Raw genomic sequence first — 13,790 nt, forward strand, 5'->3', positions numbered from 1 at the left:
CAGTAACAACTTCCTAAAAAAATATCAGTACAGCTGAGGGACAGCCAGGCTGTGACCCAGGAATGGCCTCTCCAGGTTATTGGTTATTTCCATGATGAAGTGTATTTAAAATTTAAATAATTAAAATATAATTTAAATTTTTAAAATGGAATGTAATAAATAAATAAATAAAATTACTGTTGTGTAAATCATTTACCAGAATCAGAGCGGGGCACCCGAGTTCTGTCACGTCTGCCAGAGGAACCCAAATTCCCACAGCTGTGCCAATGAATTTGTAAATCACTCTGAGTAAAAGCTACTCAGGAAAGGAAATCAGCATGAGGGCAGTGGTTTTTACTTAGAGATTATTTGAATATTACCCACTGAAGTGAATTCATTGCATTTTGCCAAACAAATTCCTCCCCATCACTTCAACCCCTCTGAGCTCTATTTAAAGAGACGTCCCAGGAACACCTGAGCCCGGATTTCCCGGATTTCCCTGAAAATGCAGCTGGGGCTGGGGCTGGGGCTGTGCCTGGGCTGCGCCTGGGCTGCCCCTCTGAGCCCCTGGTGTCTCTCAGCCCAGCTCAGGAGGCCTGGAGATTTCGTCCTGGGGGGTTTGTTCCCCTTTGGGAAGGACACCCTGAACCTGGCCGCTCGCTCTGAGCCCACCCTGCTGCTCTGTGACAGGTGAGGGCTGCGACAGGGGAAAGGGGAAATAGCCATGGGATAGAGGAGGGTCGGAGCCTGGGACATCAACAGGTCCCAGAATGGAAACGGGTTTGTGGTTGGTTGGTGCTGACAAGCTTTGGTCTCACCTTGATAAAAGGTTTTAGTGGCACTGGCTTCCTTAGGGTTTGAAGCAAACACTCAAGTTGTAAAAAAATCAGTTAAACTGAATAAAACAGTTACATTGTAAATGAATCAGTTAAATTGAATCACTTACATTGTAAATGAATCAGTTAAATTGAATCACATTGTAAATGAATCAGTTAAATTGAAGCAAACACATTGTAAATAAATCAAACAGTTAAATTGTAAATGAATCAGTTAAATTGAATCAAACAGTTAAGTTGTAAAATAATCAAACACCTAAATATAGAAATAAATGTAGAAATATAGGTATAAAAATAAGTTATGTTAATAAAAGAAGTATATAAAAATATAAACATGAAAAATGGATAAAAATAAGTTATTCTAATAAAATAATTCTATAAAAAATAATATAAAAATATAGAAAATCTATTATGCTAATAATATAATTCTATAAAAATATGTATAAAAATCAGTTATGCTATTAATTATATTAAAATGAATAAAAATAAGTTTTGCTAATAAAAATAATTCTATAAAAATATGTATAAAATCTGTTATGCTAATAAAATAATTATTTTAAAATATCTATAAAAATCAGTTATGCTAATAAAATATCTAATAAAAAATTAGCTTTTCCTGCATGAAGAAGCTCAGTCCCAGGTGCAGCACAGGTCCTGTCCCTGCTGTCCCCAGGTTATTCACGGATGGGCTGATCTGGGCTCTGGCCATGAGGTTTGCCATCGAGCAGATCAACAACAGCAGCTGGCTGCTGCCAGGGCTCACCCTGGGCTATGACATGCGTGACACCTGCTTTGAGCCCCTGGTGGCCCTTCAGCCCAGCCTCCTCTTCCTCACCCGCAATGGCACCAGGGCCATCGGGGTCCTGTGTGACTACAGCGAGTACCAGCCCCGCGTCGCCGCCGTCATCGGGCCCCACAAATCCGACCTGTGCCTGCTCACGGCCAAGCTCTTCAGCTCCTTCCTCATCCCACAGGTAAAAAACCTCTGCAGGAGCAGGATTTGCCCTTGTAGGTAATGAAACAAACTCCAGAATTGATGTTTTATATGACTGTCTAACCCTCTAAACACTCCTTGTAGTTTCCTTTTCTTATAAAATTTCTTACAGTAATTTCTCAAGTATTAGTATAAATTTCTTATAGGAATTTCTGAAGTTTTAATATAAATTTCTTATAGTAATTTCTTAAGTATTAATATACATTTCCTATAGAAATTTCTTAAGTATTAATATAAATTTCTTACAGAAATTTATTAAATATTAATATAAATTTCTTATGGAAATTTCTTAAATAATAATGTAAATTTCTTACAGAAATTTCTCAAGTAAATTTCTTACTCAACAGCTCCGAGATGCATCCAAGAATCCCTTCCCAAGCTTTTTAAGAATTTTTCCATTCAATGTTGTATTTTTGATAAGGTGTTAATAAACTTTTGGAATTCTTTGTGAGGATCTTTCCCCTCCAGGTGAGCTATGGTGCCAGCAGCGAGGCCCTGAGCAACACGGAGCTCTACCCGTCCTTCTACCGCACGGTGCCCAGCGACAAGAACCTGGTGGAGGCCGTGGTGCTGCTCCTCAACCACTTTGGCTGGAACTGGGTGGCCACGGTGGCCAGCGATGATGAGTACGGCCGGGGAGCCCAGGCGCTCTTCCTCAGCATGGCTGGCACCAACAGCATCTGCATCGCCTTCGAGGGGCTCATCCCCACTGAGCTGGCCGAGCCTGACGCCACCAAGCAGCTGGAGAACACAATTAAATTAATTAACAGCACCAAAGTCAACGTGATCGTGCTGTTTGCACACAGCGTGCCAGCCCAGGCCCTGCTGCAGCACAGCCTGGCCATGGGGCTGGGCAAGAAGGTCTGGCTGGGCAGCGAGGCCTGGCTGCTGTCGGACATCGCCACCTCTGTCCCCAACATCCAGAGCGTGGGGACAGTGCTGGGCTTTGTCATGAGGACAGTGACAGTGCCAGGCTTCCAGGAGTTCGTGGCGGAGCTGTTCAGCTCTGTGGCTCAGGAGGAGTTCTGCCGGCGCTCCCGGGAGCTCAGCGGGCTGGAGGACACCGAGGTGTTGGACGCGCACTGTGGGCAGTGTGGCAATGTCACCCTCGGGGACATCTGGCCCATGCTGGGGGTGACACCGGTGCAGCCCGTGCACGTGGCCGTGTACAGCGTGGCCCATGCCCTGCACAGGGCTCTGGGCTGCACCTCCAAAGAGTGTCCCAAAACACCTGTCAGGTCCTGGCAGGTGAGTGGCACCATTGAGGCAGAAATGGCACAAATTCACTCCAAGGCTGGTTTGCAGGATAGTCCCTTTCAAGTTTAATATGAAAATCCTCTCTTTCATAGACAGATTTGACACAGTCTACTTGATTGGATAATTAACAAGAACATCTTTCTCACAAACAGTCCTTGAGAAGAACAAACAGAGTAGGAAAACAGCACCTGCAGGTTGTTTATATAACAAGTTATCATTGTTTTTCTACAGCTCCCTAAAAAGTCTCCCAAATCCACTGTGAGAAAACAAAGTTTTCTCGCTTTCTGACCAGGCTGTTGCCCTACAGGTGAGGGCAGATCTGAGGGACAAACAGCCAATTTTTGTCACCTCACAGCCAGGTTGGCACAATCTTAGCCCACCTAAGGCACAGCTGATGTCGGCTGGCAGAACTGTCACCTCCAAACAAGAACTGGACCAAAATCCATTTTGATTTCATTTCCTCCCCAGCTGCTGCACTTCATGAACACCCTCCCCTTTGAGGTGAACGGGCAGAGCTTCAGGTTTGATCAGTCCCACGGCACAAACACGGGCTACAAACTGATCCTCTGGGACTGGAGGGATGGCACTGTCACCTACCTGCCCGTGGGGGACTACGACCAGTCCCTGTACATCCGGACGTCCCAGATCCAGTTCCACACCCCAGACAAGAAGGTAAAAATGGCACATTCCTTACTTCTGATCAGTTCCTTCCATCATTTCCTTCTGATCAGTTCCTTCTGATCAGTTCCTTCCGATTTCTTGGAGATTTATTCATCCTGGCTGATGTTCACTCCTGCTCTTTGCCAGGAGCCCACATCCGAGTGCTTCAGGCGCTGCCAACCAGGGCAATTCAGAAGAATAAAAGGATTCAACCTCTGCTGCTATGACTGCACAGACTGCTCAGAAAACACCTTCTGGAGCAGCACAGGTGAGCTCTGGGCAATTGAAAGGCTTTAAGTGGATTATTCTGTCTCCAGGCTGAGGTGGTGATGAGCTGGAAGCTCTCCTCCCTGTCTTGCTCCTCACTGGGACCTGCCCCTGTTGGGCCCAGAGGGAAGGAAAATGAGGACAACATTTATGTTTTATCTGCAGAGCTTGGAGAGAGGGCTAGGATGGAATTCTGGGGGCATGGGTAGAAGAGAGGCAGAGGATAAAATCCTGGGATTGCTGGGGGAAGGAAATAGAGGCAAGAAACACAAGGATCCTTCAGGGATGAGGGTGGAAAAGCAGAGGCTGAACTACCACAAACTCTGGACATCCAACACACCTTGGAGGGAGGGGAAACACCACCCAAACCACCACCAGATCCCTGTGTGATCCTCCCCCAGGGGTGGCAGGTCCCTATTGGAATATTTACCAATATATCTGGATGGGACTTGCCTGAGCTTGTCTGGCCCTTGGTGCTGAACCAAACAGGAGCAACTGTGGTGTTTCACCCCAGGCACTTTTAGCTGGCTGGGTGTGTGGTGTTTCACCCCAGAGACACTTTTGGCTAACTGGAGACACTTTTCACCCCAAAACCACTTTTGGACGGCTGAATGTGTGGTGTTTCACTGGGTGTGTGGTGTTTCACCCCAGAGACACTTATGGCTGGCTGGAGACACTTTTTTTTCTCCCCAAACGCCACGTCTGTGGTGATACCCATCAGGGCATCTTCAGGGGAGGGGCCTGAGTTCTGGGGGGGTTGAAATCCCACCTCAACAGGTCTCCAGTGCTGATCAGTCTCTCTTTGCAGACAGCACCAGCTGCTCCCCGTGCCCACAGCACCAGTGGGCTCCCACCCGCAGCACGCGCTGCCACGACCGCACCGAGCGGTTCCTGTCCTGGGATGAACCCCTGGCCGTGGCCCTGCTGACCCTGGTGGCCCTCACTGCAGCCCTGAGCTGTGGGGCAGCCCTGCTGTTCCTGCAGCACCTGCAGAGCCCCCTGGTGCAGCTGGCAGGAGGTGCCAGGAGCCTCCTGGCCCTGCTCTGGCTGCTGCTGCAGAGCCTCAGCTGCTGCCTGCACGTGGGCAGGCCCAGCGCGGCGCTGTGCCCGCTGCAGCAGCTCTGCTATGCCCTGTGCCTCAATGGCTGCCTCTCCTCCCTGCTGCCCAAGGCCCTGGAGGTCACCCTGGTGACAGAATTCCCCCGCTGTGCCCCCAGGCTGCTGCGCTGGGTGACCCACGGCAGGGCCTGGCTGGTGGTGGCCGTGTCCATCCTCACCCAGGTGTTGCTCTGCTGGTGCCACCTCCACCTGGGCCCTGATTACCTGGTGGCTGACTATGAATCCCTGCCCAGGGAGGTGCTGCTGGTGTGTGGCACCCAGTCCTGGGCTGCTTTTGCCCTCCTGCATGGCTACAACAGCTGCCTGGCCTTCGTCTGCTTCCTGTGCACCTTCATGGTGCAGACCCCGGGCAGGAGGTACAACGTGGCCAGGGGCATCACCTTTGCCACCTTCATCTATTTCATCATCTGGATTTTCTTCCTGGTGATTTTTGCCACGCTCAGGACAGTGCTCAGGGCTGTCACCCAGATCTGCACCATCCTGGCCACCACCCTGGGCATTTTGGGCAGTTACTTTGTGCCCAAGTGCTACATCTTGGTGTTCAGGCCTGATCTGAACACGAGGGATTATTGCCAGAACCTCTCTGATGAGCAGCCAGAGGAGGACAGACAATAAACCACAGCCTGTGGCACCTGCTCCTCACAGAATTTGGATTTTAAGGAAAAAATCCTGTTGATTTTAAAGAGAAAATCCTGTTTATGAGCACTTTTATTATTGCCAGAACCTCTCTAAGGAGAACAGACAATAAATCACTCCTTGTGGCACCCGCTCCTCACAGAAATTGGATTTTAAGGAGAAAATCCTGTTTATGAGCACTTTGTGGCCCCAGGAACAATCACATCTGAATTAGAGTTGTGAAAGCACAGGGCTCACAAGTCCATCCTCTCCCTCCTCTTTGCAAACACATTTCAGCCCCAAAAAGGAGCAAAATTAGGTTCAGTTAATGGAAGAACCTCCAGAAATGATATTTTACACCAATCTCTCAAGTCTGGCAGTGTGAGTCACCAACAGCACTTCCCTCTAAACACTTCCAGTAATTTCCCTTTCTTATTAATTAACAGCTTCTGAGATGGATCCAGGAATCCTTCCACAAGCCTTGTCAGAATAATACAATAATTCTAATATATCAAATACACCAAATAAAAGAGGAGTAAAAAGAACATTCTGGCAGGTACCAGCCTTTCCCAAACCTTGTAAGATTTATACAATAATTCTGATATATCAAATATATCCAATAAAACAGAAGTAAAAAGAACATTCTGGCAGGTATCAGCCTTTCCCAAGCCTTGTCAGAATTGTCAAATAAACCCAATAAAAGAGGAGTAAAAAGAACATTCTGGCAGGTGCCATCAGTGCTGTGTGGGACACAGAGGAGGCATTTCCCATTCAAATCCCAGCTCAGTCCATTTGTGTTCCATGAAAATCAGGGACAGGCTCATGGAAATGAGCTCTGTGCAAATCTCACCCTCCAAAGGCACAGCAGAAGCTTCCTCCCTCCCCAAAATCAGGCAAAATTCACCCAAAACTTCACATTTTTGCCAGGCGGTATCCAGTCAGTACCCAGTCACATCACCAAGGTTTTTCTTTTCCCCACTCATGTTGACAAGGAATTATTCTGCTCTTTTATTCCTTAAAAGTTTTTCCATTTCTGCTCTTTTTTCCCTAAAAGTTTTTTAAAGAATTTGTAAATTAATCTAAACCACTGAACATTTTCATTAAAAAAAACAAAAAAAAACCAAAAAAAACCAAGAACTTTTTGGTGCACTGCAAAGTTATTTGTCCCCAATTTTTGTGATCACCTCCATCTAAAATTATTCCTCAGTGTGATTTAAAAAACCAAAACTCTGACCTGGAGCCTGGAGTTCTTGTTCCTGGAGCCTGCAGGAATTCTTCACAACCACCTGAAATTCTCAGTATTCCTCCTCCAGGGCTGTGGCTCCATAGCAGAGAAACATTAAATAACTTTTGATCATCATTCCAGAAATAGGGAAAGGAAAAAAATCTGATTTAACTCCACCAGGCCCTGCAGGAAAAGGCTGTCCAAAATTCTGACCACTTAAGATTCACTTGAATTCTGACCATTTAATATTCACCTAAATTCTGACCATTTAATATTCATCTAAACTCTGATCATTTGATATTTACTTAAATTCTGACAATTTAATATTCACTTAAATTCTGACCATTCAATATACACTTAAATTCTAATCATTTAATATTCACCTAAATTCTGACCATTTAATATTCACCTAAATTCTGACCATTTAATATTCATTTAAATTCTGATTATTTCATATCCTCCTCACTGGAAAATGCTGGGATTTATGGTATTTAAATGCTGTTTCACTCTCCCCTTGCTGTGTGATCTGTACCAGCTGGGAAGAAGGAATCTGCCTCACCAAGCTGTGCTCGCTCTTTTCATTTAAGCTGGAAAATCAGAATAATTGAGGCTGGAAAAACCTTCAGATCTCAAGTCCAGCTGAGCCTCCAGGGTGTCCTGACAAACCCAAGGCTCAGCAGAATTTACAAAGGGTGTCCCAGTGATTCTTGATTCTGCTGGAGAGTCCAAAAATTGGCAAGATTTAGGAAATAAATCACAATGAAATACTGCAAAGAACTGAACACATACACTGTGGTTATCACATAAAATTAAAAGCTTTTTAGTGTTTAAAATAGCATTTACACATAAGCAGCTATATATTAACTATACAGACACTTGGGTTTTAATACAATATCTACAAAAAAGAATTCAATTATGCAATAGACATTTAACAGGAACAGTGCAGTCCATGCTAATAAGAGGTCACTCTTGGAGTAGAACCAGTTCTAGAATAGGTGATAGTCTGGGTTTTCATTATTTAAAATCATGAAACTTTGTTCCTCTACTGTACATAAAATTCTTTACATGTATTTCTAATCACTGATTAGAATTAATAATTTTAAGTCAATCTTATTACAATCCAGTTAAATGCAAAACAAAAACAAAAAATTAAAATAAAAAAAAACCAAAACCAAAACAATTACATCAATCCATGAGCTGTCAAGTCTCAGGAGGGGAGAGAACAAAAATCAGAGAGAAAACAAAAATCATAGCAAAATTCAACATCTGTGCATCATTGCTTGCCATCCAATAAAACCTTTGGATAAAGTGTCCAGGGTACTGATTCCTTGGAAAAGCAGATTCATTAACAGGAGGCAAAAGACACCAGCATGCTTTTAAGACTATTTGCCAAAAAAATTTACTCTTCAGGGCTTAAATACTGGGTGGGGACACCTCCTGTGCAGATGCTGCCTCTTGGGGTGAGAGAAATCACCCCAAAGTTTTTTCTGCCCCTTTTCCAGAAGCCCCCAAACATCCCTGCTGCAGGGAGGGGTGAGCACTGAGCTCAGCTGCAGAATAAAAATAACATTATTTGAAAAAATAATCGAAGAATTGCTTTAACCCAATTCCTTCGGGCTCCTGCTCTGAGGGTGCTCCCATGCCCTGCACAGCAAAGCTCTCCCTGGAGCCAAAATCCGCCGAAATTCATCAAAATCCATCAAAATTCAGCAAAATTCACCTGCAGGCCCTGGTGGATAAGAAATGCTGGAGCCCAAATCCATCAAAATTCATCAAAATTCATCACAATTCACTTGCAGGCCCTGGTGGGTAAGAAATTTTGGCTCTGCAGCACTCCAGCCTCCAAATTTTCTTTTGCCCGGCACAATTCCCACTGTGGGCAGCTCCCTTGGCATGGCTGGCACAGGATCCTGCAGGGAATGCAGCAGGACAGGAAAGACACAAAGGATGGGATTTAGGAAATCTCATTTTTGTTCCCTTGAGGAAACAGATCTGGCAAAGATTCAGACCTGACTTTCAGCCCAGGATGGGGGGGAAAAAAATGCAGATTTTTGTGTCACTGTTCAATATTGCACTGTTCAAGAGGATCCACCTCCTCCAGCCTGAATTTCCTCAGCAAAAAAAAAAATTCCCACATCTGCTGGGGACTCCCAGCCTCGTCCCAGGGTGACCCACAAGCACACACATTTTAAAAAAAAGTCATTTTTTCAACATAGCAGCAAAGACCAGCAAGACACAGAACAGTTTCTGCCAACAGCAAAACCACGAGACAAAAGCCAACCCCCAGCAGGTGTGGAAACTGCAACTCTTGGAAATTAAATATGGGTGAAAAGCTCAGCCCCCAGCTTTAATCTCTTTTTTTGAAAATATTAAAAGGAGATTATTTTTTTTTCCTCCAGCCCTTTGAGTTTTGCCTTAGAACAAACAGGGCCAGAGAAATAATAATATATAAAATGCCAGAAAAAAAAATCACAATTAATTTAAAAGTAGAACCACTAGTGATTGTCAGTAACGTCACAGACTGCTCAGCAGTGTCTTCTGGAGACAGAGCAGAATCTCACCACTCTTTCACCCTGACTTAAGTGTCAATCTTTCAGAATAATTTACCAAGTCAGCTTCGCATGTGGGAGGAGGAGGGAAGGGACAGAAAAGTCCCTTCCTGACTGTCGTACAGTCAAGCTTTAGGCAGGGCCTCTTTTGGAGGAGCCACCCATGGGTGGTGATGAAAGCTCTGCTTTCAGAAGCCTTGGGCAGCTTTTTTTGGGGGAGGTTTTTGCAAAGGAAATTAATTTAGAAGCCCAGAAATGGGCTGAGTGAGAGTTTCCCGAATTCCTGGCTCCTGTGGAAAGGGAAATTGAGTCTCCCATTCCCACAAACATCTGGAGTCTCTGACAAAGGGAGGTGGGAAAAGGAAAGAAGTGAAAAATCAGAATTAAAAGGACATTTTGAAGGGTCAGGTTTTCATTTTCACAAATGAACTGTGTGTACACAGAGACAAAGATTGTTCTAAGATGTCCTCTCCTCACATCCACCTTGGATATTTACCCAAAAAAGCACAGAACAGACCAAAAAGCAGCTTCTTACCAGTGGAGAAGATGCTTATTTACAGTAAAAACTGATTTTAAAGCACCTGCCCTAAATCCTGCCAGCATCAGGGATCTCACAAAAGAGAATTTAACTGAGGAATGGCCCCATGGTCAAACGCCAGAGTGGCTGCATTAAATGAGCCACATGAGAGCATGGCTGTGCTCACCATGCCTCAAAAAAGCTTCTTAAACATCCCTGAAGCTGCCTGAATTTAATTTCTAGAGCCTCAGAACAGAAATAGCCAGAAATTAAATCTTGGGGATATTCAACAGCAGAGCTCCTCAGCAGGAGGAGGAGTCAGGGGGTTCTTTTTGAGAATTCGAAAAGGATTTCTTTGTGGGGAGCTGCAGAGTCAGTTTAACTCAGGGTCAGGGGTAAAGATTTATTTTTGAGGAGCTCCAGGGTTGGTCTAACTTGCTGTCAGGGGTAAGGATTTATTTTTGGGGAGCTCCAAGGTGGGTCTCCCTTGGTGTCCGGGTATGGATTTCCCTGTGAGAAACTCCAGAGTGAGTCTCACTCAGTGTCAGGGTAAGAATTTAATTTTGGGGAGCTCCAGGGTGGGTCCAACTCAGGGTCAAATGTAAGGATTTAATTTTCAGGAGCTCCAGGGTGGGTCTAACTCAGTGTCAGAGCAAGGATTTCCCTGTGAGGAGCTCCAGAATGGGTCTAACTTGCTGTCAAGGGTGAAGGATTTATTTTTGGGGAGCCCCAGGGTGGGTCTCACTCAGTTTCAGGGTAAGGATTTCTTTTTGTACCATTTCTGATCTGTTCTCAGATACCCTCACACCTCTCTGCCCACTGTGCTTAGAAATGTTGCCAGGGGGATCAGGCATCTCCAGGTCTCTGTTTTAACAAAAAAGAGAAAGATTGAGGTGAGAAAGGAAGGAGGGATCACAAAGAAGATGTCCCATGTCCCAGTGGGAGCCAGGATTTCTCTGCTGGAATGGGATAAACAGCCCCTTCAAAAGGGCAAAGCTGACAGAACTGCAGCAATTTTCCTATTTCTGTGGGAGTAACTCTTCCAATCTGCAAGCAAGTGCACATCCAGAGGGAACAGCCACACCTGGCAGCAGGGATGTGACTGAAATGCCCAGGAACCCAGTGCAGCTGGAAAATTCCTCTTGGGAAATAAGGAAATAACTGAAGGAAATAACTTTACAAGTTCTGCACAATGAACACAAACAGTAGCAAGACTCCAGCACTCCCTTGATAGAATATCTTTAAAAAAAAAACCCTCAACCCAAGAAAGATTGATTTATACTGCCTAGTCAGCAGAAAGTAGCCACAAGTTTGTTTTCCTCTAGGAATTGGTTGGATCCTGCTCCTTTCCAAGCACTTGTGGGTGCCATGTCTGCTTAGAGCTATGGATGCATCCAAGAACCAGCATTCCAAGGCAGTATCCCCGATACCAGCCAGCAGTCCTTTTTTGTTTTGTCCTTGCAAGAGAAAAAGCAGGGGAAAAAAAATAAAAATCAAAGTGCTCCTATGCATTGTCAGGAATTCAGAAGTCATGTGAAATAGCAGTCCTCCAATCAGCCCGGAAAGAGACACTAATTCCACTGAAGTAGGTGCCACAATGACCACAGCTCATTAAGATGTGAACATACACCAGCCATTCACAATCCAAAACGAGATGGGCAGGGGAGAAAAAACAAACAGAACAAAAAGATGCCGTTGATTTAACAATCCCAGGAGATTTTGTTCTTCATTTTTGTAGCTTGAGGAGTGGGGTGTTTGTAATTTTTTTTTTCTTTTTTTTTGTTCAGTTTTGTTGATTTTTTTTCTCTTTTCTGCGACACACTCGCGAACAGGAAGGTGTGACATGCAAGACAGCCAAGCCTCTTCCAACCGAGCATCCCACAACCCACCCCCCCCCCAAAAAAAAAAAAAAACAAAAAAACCAAACCAAAAAGCAGAGTCTTTTGAAGGCACTTCCTCTCACATGATGTCCACGAAGAACTCGCAAGGGTTGCCCATGGCCTTCTGGAAGGACTGGCGGCTGGCGGTGAGCTCGGGCGGCACGGCGCTCAGCTCGCGCACCGGGGGTGCTCCGGGGGGCCCGCTGCTGCCCAGCCCCTTGGAGCCCAGCTTGGGCAGGCTGTACAAGGGGGGCAGCCCTGGGGGACCGTAAGAGTGGTGGCTCTGGTGGCTCCTGTCGCTGGCAGAGCGCTGGCTGAGCTGGCTGAGCGGGCGCTCGCGGCGCGCGCCCGGCTCCGACTCGCTGCCGCTGCCCCCAGACTTGCTGCGCTCCTTCTCCCTGCCCGCTGCTCTCCTGCTGGTCTCGCTGGTGCTCCGGTTGGAGCCGCTGCTTTTGCTCCCTAACAGCCCAAAAACAGGAGAGAAAAAGAGCCAGGATGAGCTGGGCTCTGCTGTGAGGCCCACGTGCTGGTGGTGGCTCAGCGATGGGGTCGTGCCATGCATGGGGACACACGGACACAGCTCCGAGCTTGCACAGGGAAAGCAGCAGCTGAATTCCAGCTCAAATCCAGTCCAGGAGAGGGAGGCAGCAGAAAAAAGCAGGAATTTGGGGTTTGACTCAAGCAAATGAGGTTTAATTCTAATTGTCTCTGCTTTATTTTGTACCTTTTCCAAAAGAAACCCCTCTGCCTACTCTGTCATCCTTCAATCACTCAGGTTTTAAATCACTCAGTCCTTTTAAAATTCTTTTTAAAATTACCATTTCGGAAAGAAATCCCTTTGCCTACTCTGTCACCCTTCAATCCTTGAGGTTTTGTTGGCTTCAGTGGGGAAGTCCTTTTAAAATTACCTTTTCCAAAAGAAACCCTTTTGCCCTCTCAGTCACCCTTCAATCCCCAAGGTTTTTGACTTCAGTGGGGAGGTCCTTTTAAAATTACTTTTAAAATTACCTTTTCTGAAAGAAACCTCTTTGCCTTCTCTGTCACCCATAAATCCCTGAGGTTTTGTTGGCCTCAGTGTGGAGGTTCTTCTAAAATTACCTCTTCCAAAAGGAACCCTTTTGCCTTCTCAGTCCCCTTTAAATCACTCAGGTTTTGTTGGTTTCACTGGGAAGGTCCTTTTAAAATTACCTTTTCCAAAAGGAACCCCTTTGCCTTCTCTGTCATCCTCAAATCACTCAGGTTTTGTTTGCTTCAGTGGGGAGGTCCTTTTAAAATTCCTTTTAAAATCACCTTTTCTGAAAGAAACCCCTTTGCCTTCTCTGTCACCCTTAAATCTGTGAAGTTTTGTTGGCTTCACTGGGGAGGTCCTTTTAAAATTCCTCACTAAAGCCTTGTGCTGGAGAATTGGAGAATCTCCTGCTTGGAGAATTCCCTAGGAAACAGTTCCTGAGCTGCTCTACCCCAAATCAGTAACACCAGGATATCGTTCCCAAGAGAGGCCACTAAATCACCTTGGAAAACCAAAGGATTGCCACTGAGTATCAGCTGAGTTGTTACTAAAAACAAGCTTTACTAAAGTTCCAAAACTGTTTTTTTATGGAAGCTGAAGGCCTTGCTCTGTTCCCATGACAGACGGATTAGGAGACAGTTCCAAACTAATTATTTTTTTAAAAATCCAACTAAATCAATCTAAGGAATATCCCATTAAATTCCTGCACCTTAGTGCAAAATGGACTTCCCAAAAAGGATCCCCAGTCAGCAGAACAGGGGACCAGCTTTTGAGTTTAAATAAATCACAGAAATGGGAAAAAGAGAATTATTTTGGGCTGCTCCTTCTTGAATTACAGACCACTTTCTGCCCATCACTTTCTGCTGCTCCACCTGATTGGAGA

The 13,790-nt window shown here is 45.4% G+C and overlaps 2 protein-coding genes across 5 annotated transcripts in view; one reads left to right on the forward strand and one right to left on the reverse strand.

Moving 5' to 3' along the window:
• The first annotated feature begins 321 nt into the window (after positions 1–321).
• On the forward strand, positions 322–8,123 carry TAS1R3 (taste 1 receptor member 3). Its single transcript, XM_071449211.1, has 6 exons — positions 322–669; positions 1,489–1,789; positions 2,278–3,057; positions 3,535–3,738; positions 3,874–3,994; positions 4,802–8,123. The coding sequence occupies exons 1-6, from the start codon at positions 485–487 to the stop codon at positions 5,725–5,727; spliced, it is 2,517 nt and encodes an 838-aa protein (XP_071305312.1). The 5' UTR covers positions 322–484; the 3' UTR covers positions 5,728–8,123.
• The window catches only part of DVL1 (dishevelled segment polarity protein 1), a 48,905-nt gene continuing 42,863 nt past the window's right edge, over positions 7,749–13,790 (reverse strand). For 2 of the 4 annotated variants that reach the window (XM_071449212.1, XM_071449213.1), the window contains exon 15: positions 7,749–12,357. In XM_071449212.1, the coding sequence (XP_071305313.1) occupies positions 11,978–12,357 (380 nt within the window). In that variant the 3' untranslated portion in view covers positions 7,749–11,977. The remainder of the gene's footprint in view (positions 12,358–13,790) is intronic. The other 2 variants (XM_071449214.1, XM_071449215.1) reach the window with 2 other exon arrangements.

Source organism: Agelaius tricolor, unplaced genomic scaffold (assembly GCF_023055355.1).
Source record: "Agelaius tricolor isolate 1412-34295 unplaced genomic scaffold, bAgeTri1.0.p SCAF_28, whole genome shotgun sequence".
Lineage (NCBI taxonomy): Eukaryota > Metazoa > Chordata > Aves > Passeriformes > Icteridae > Agelaius > Agelaius tricolor.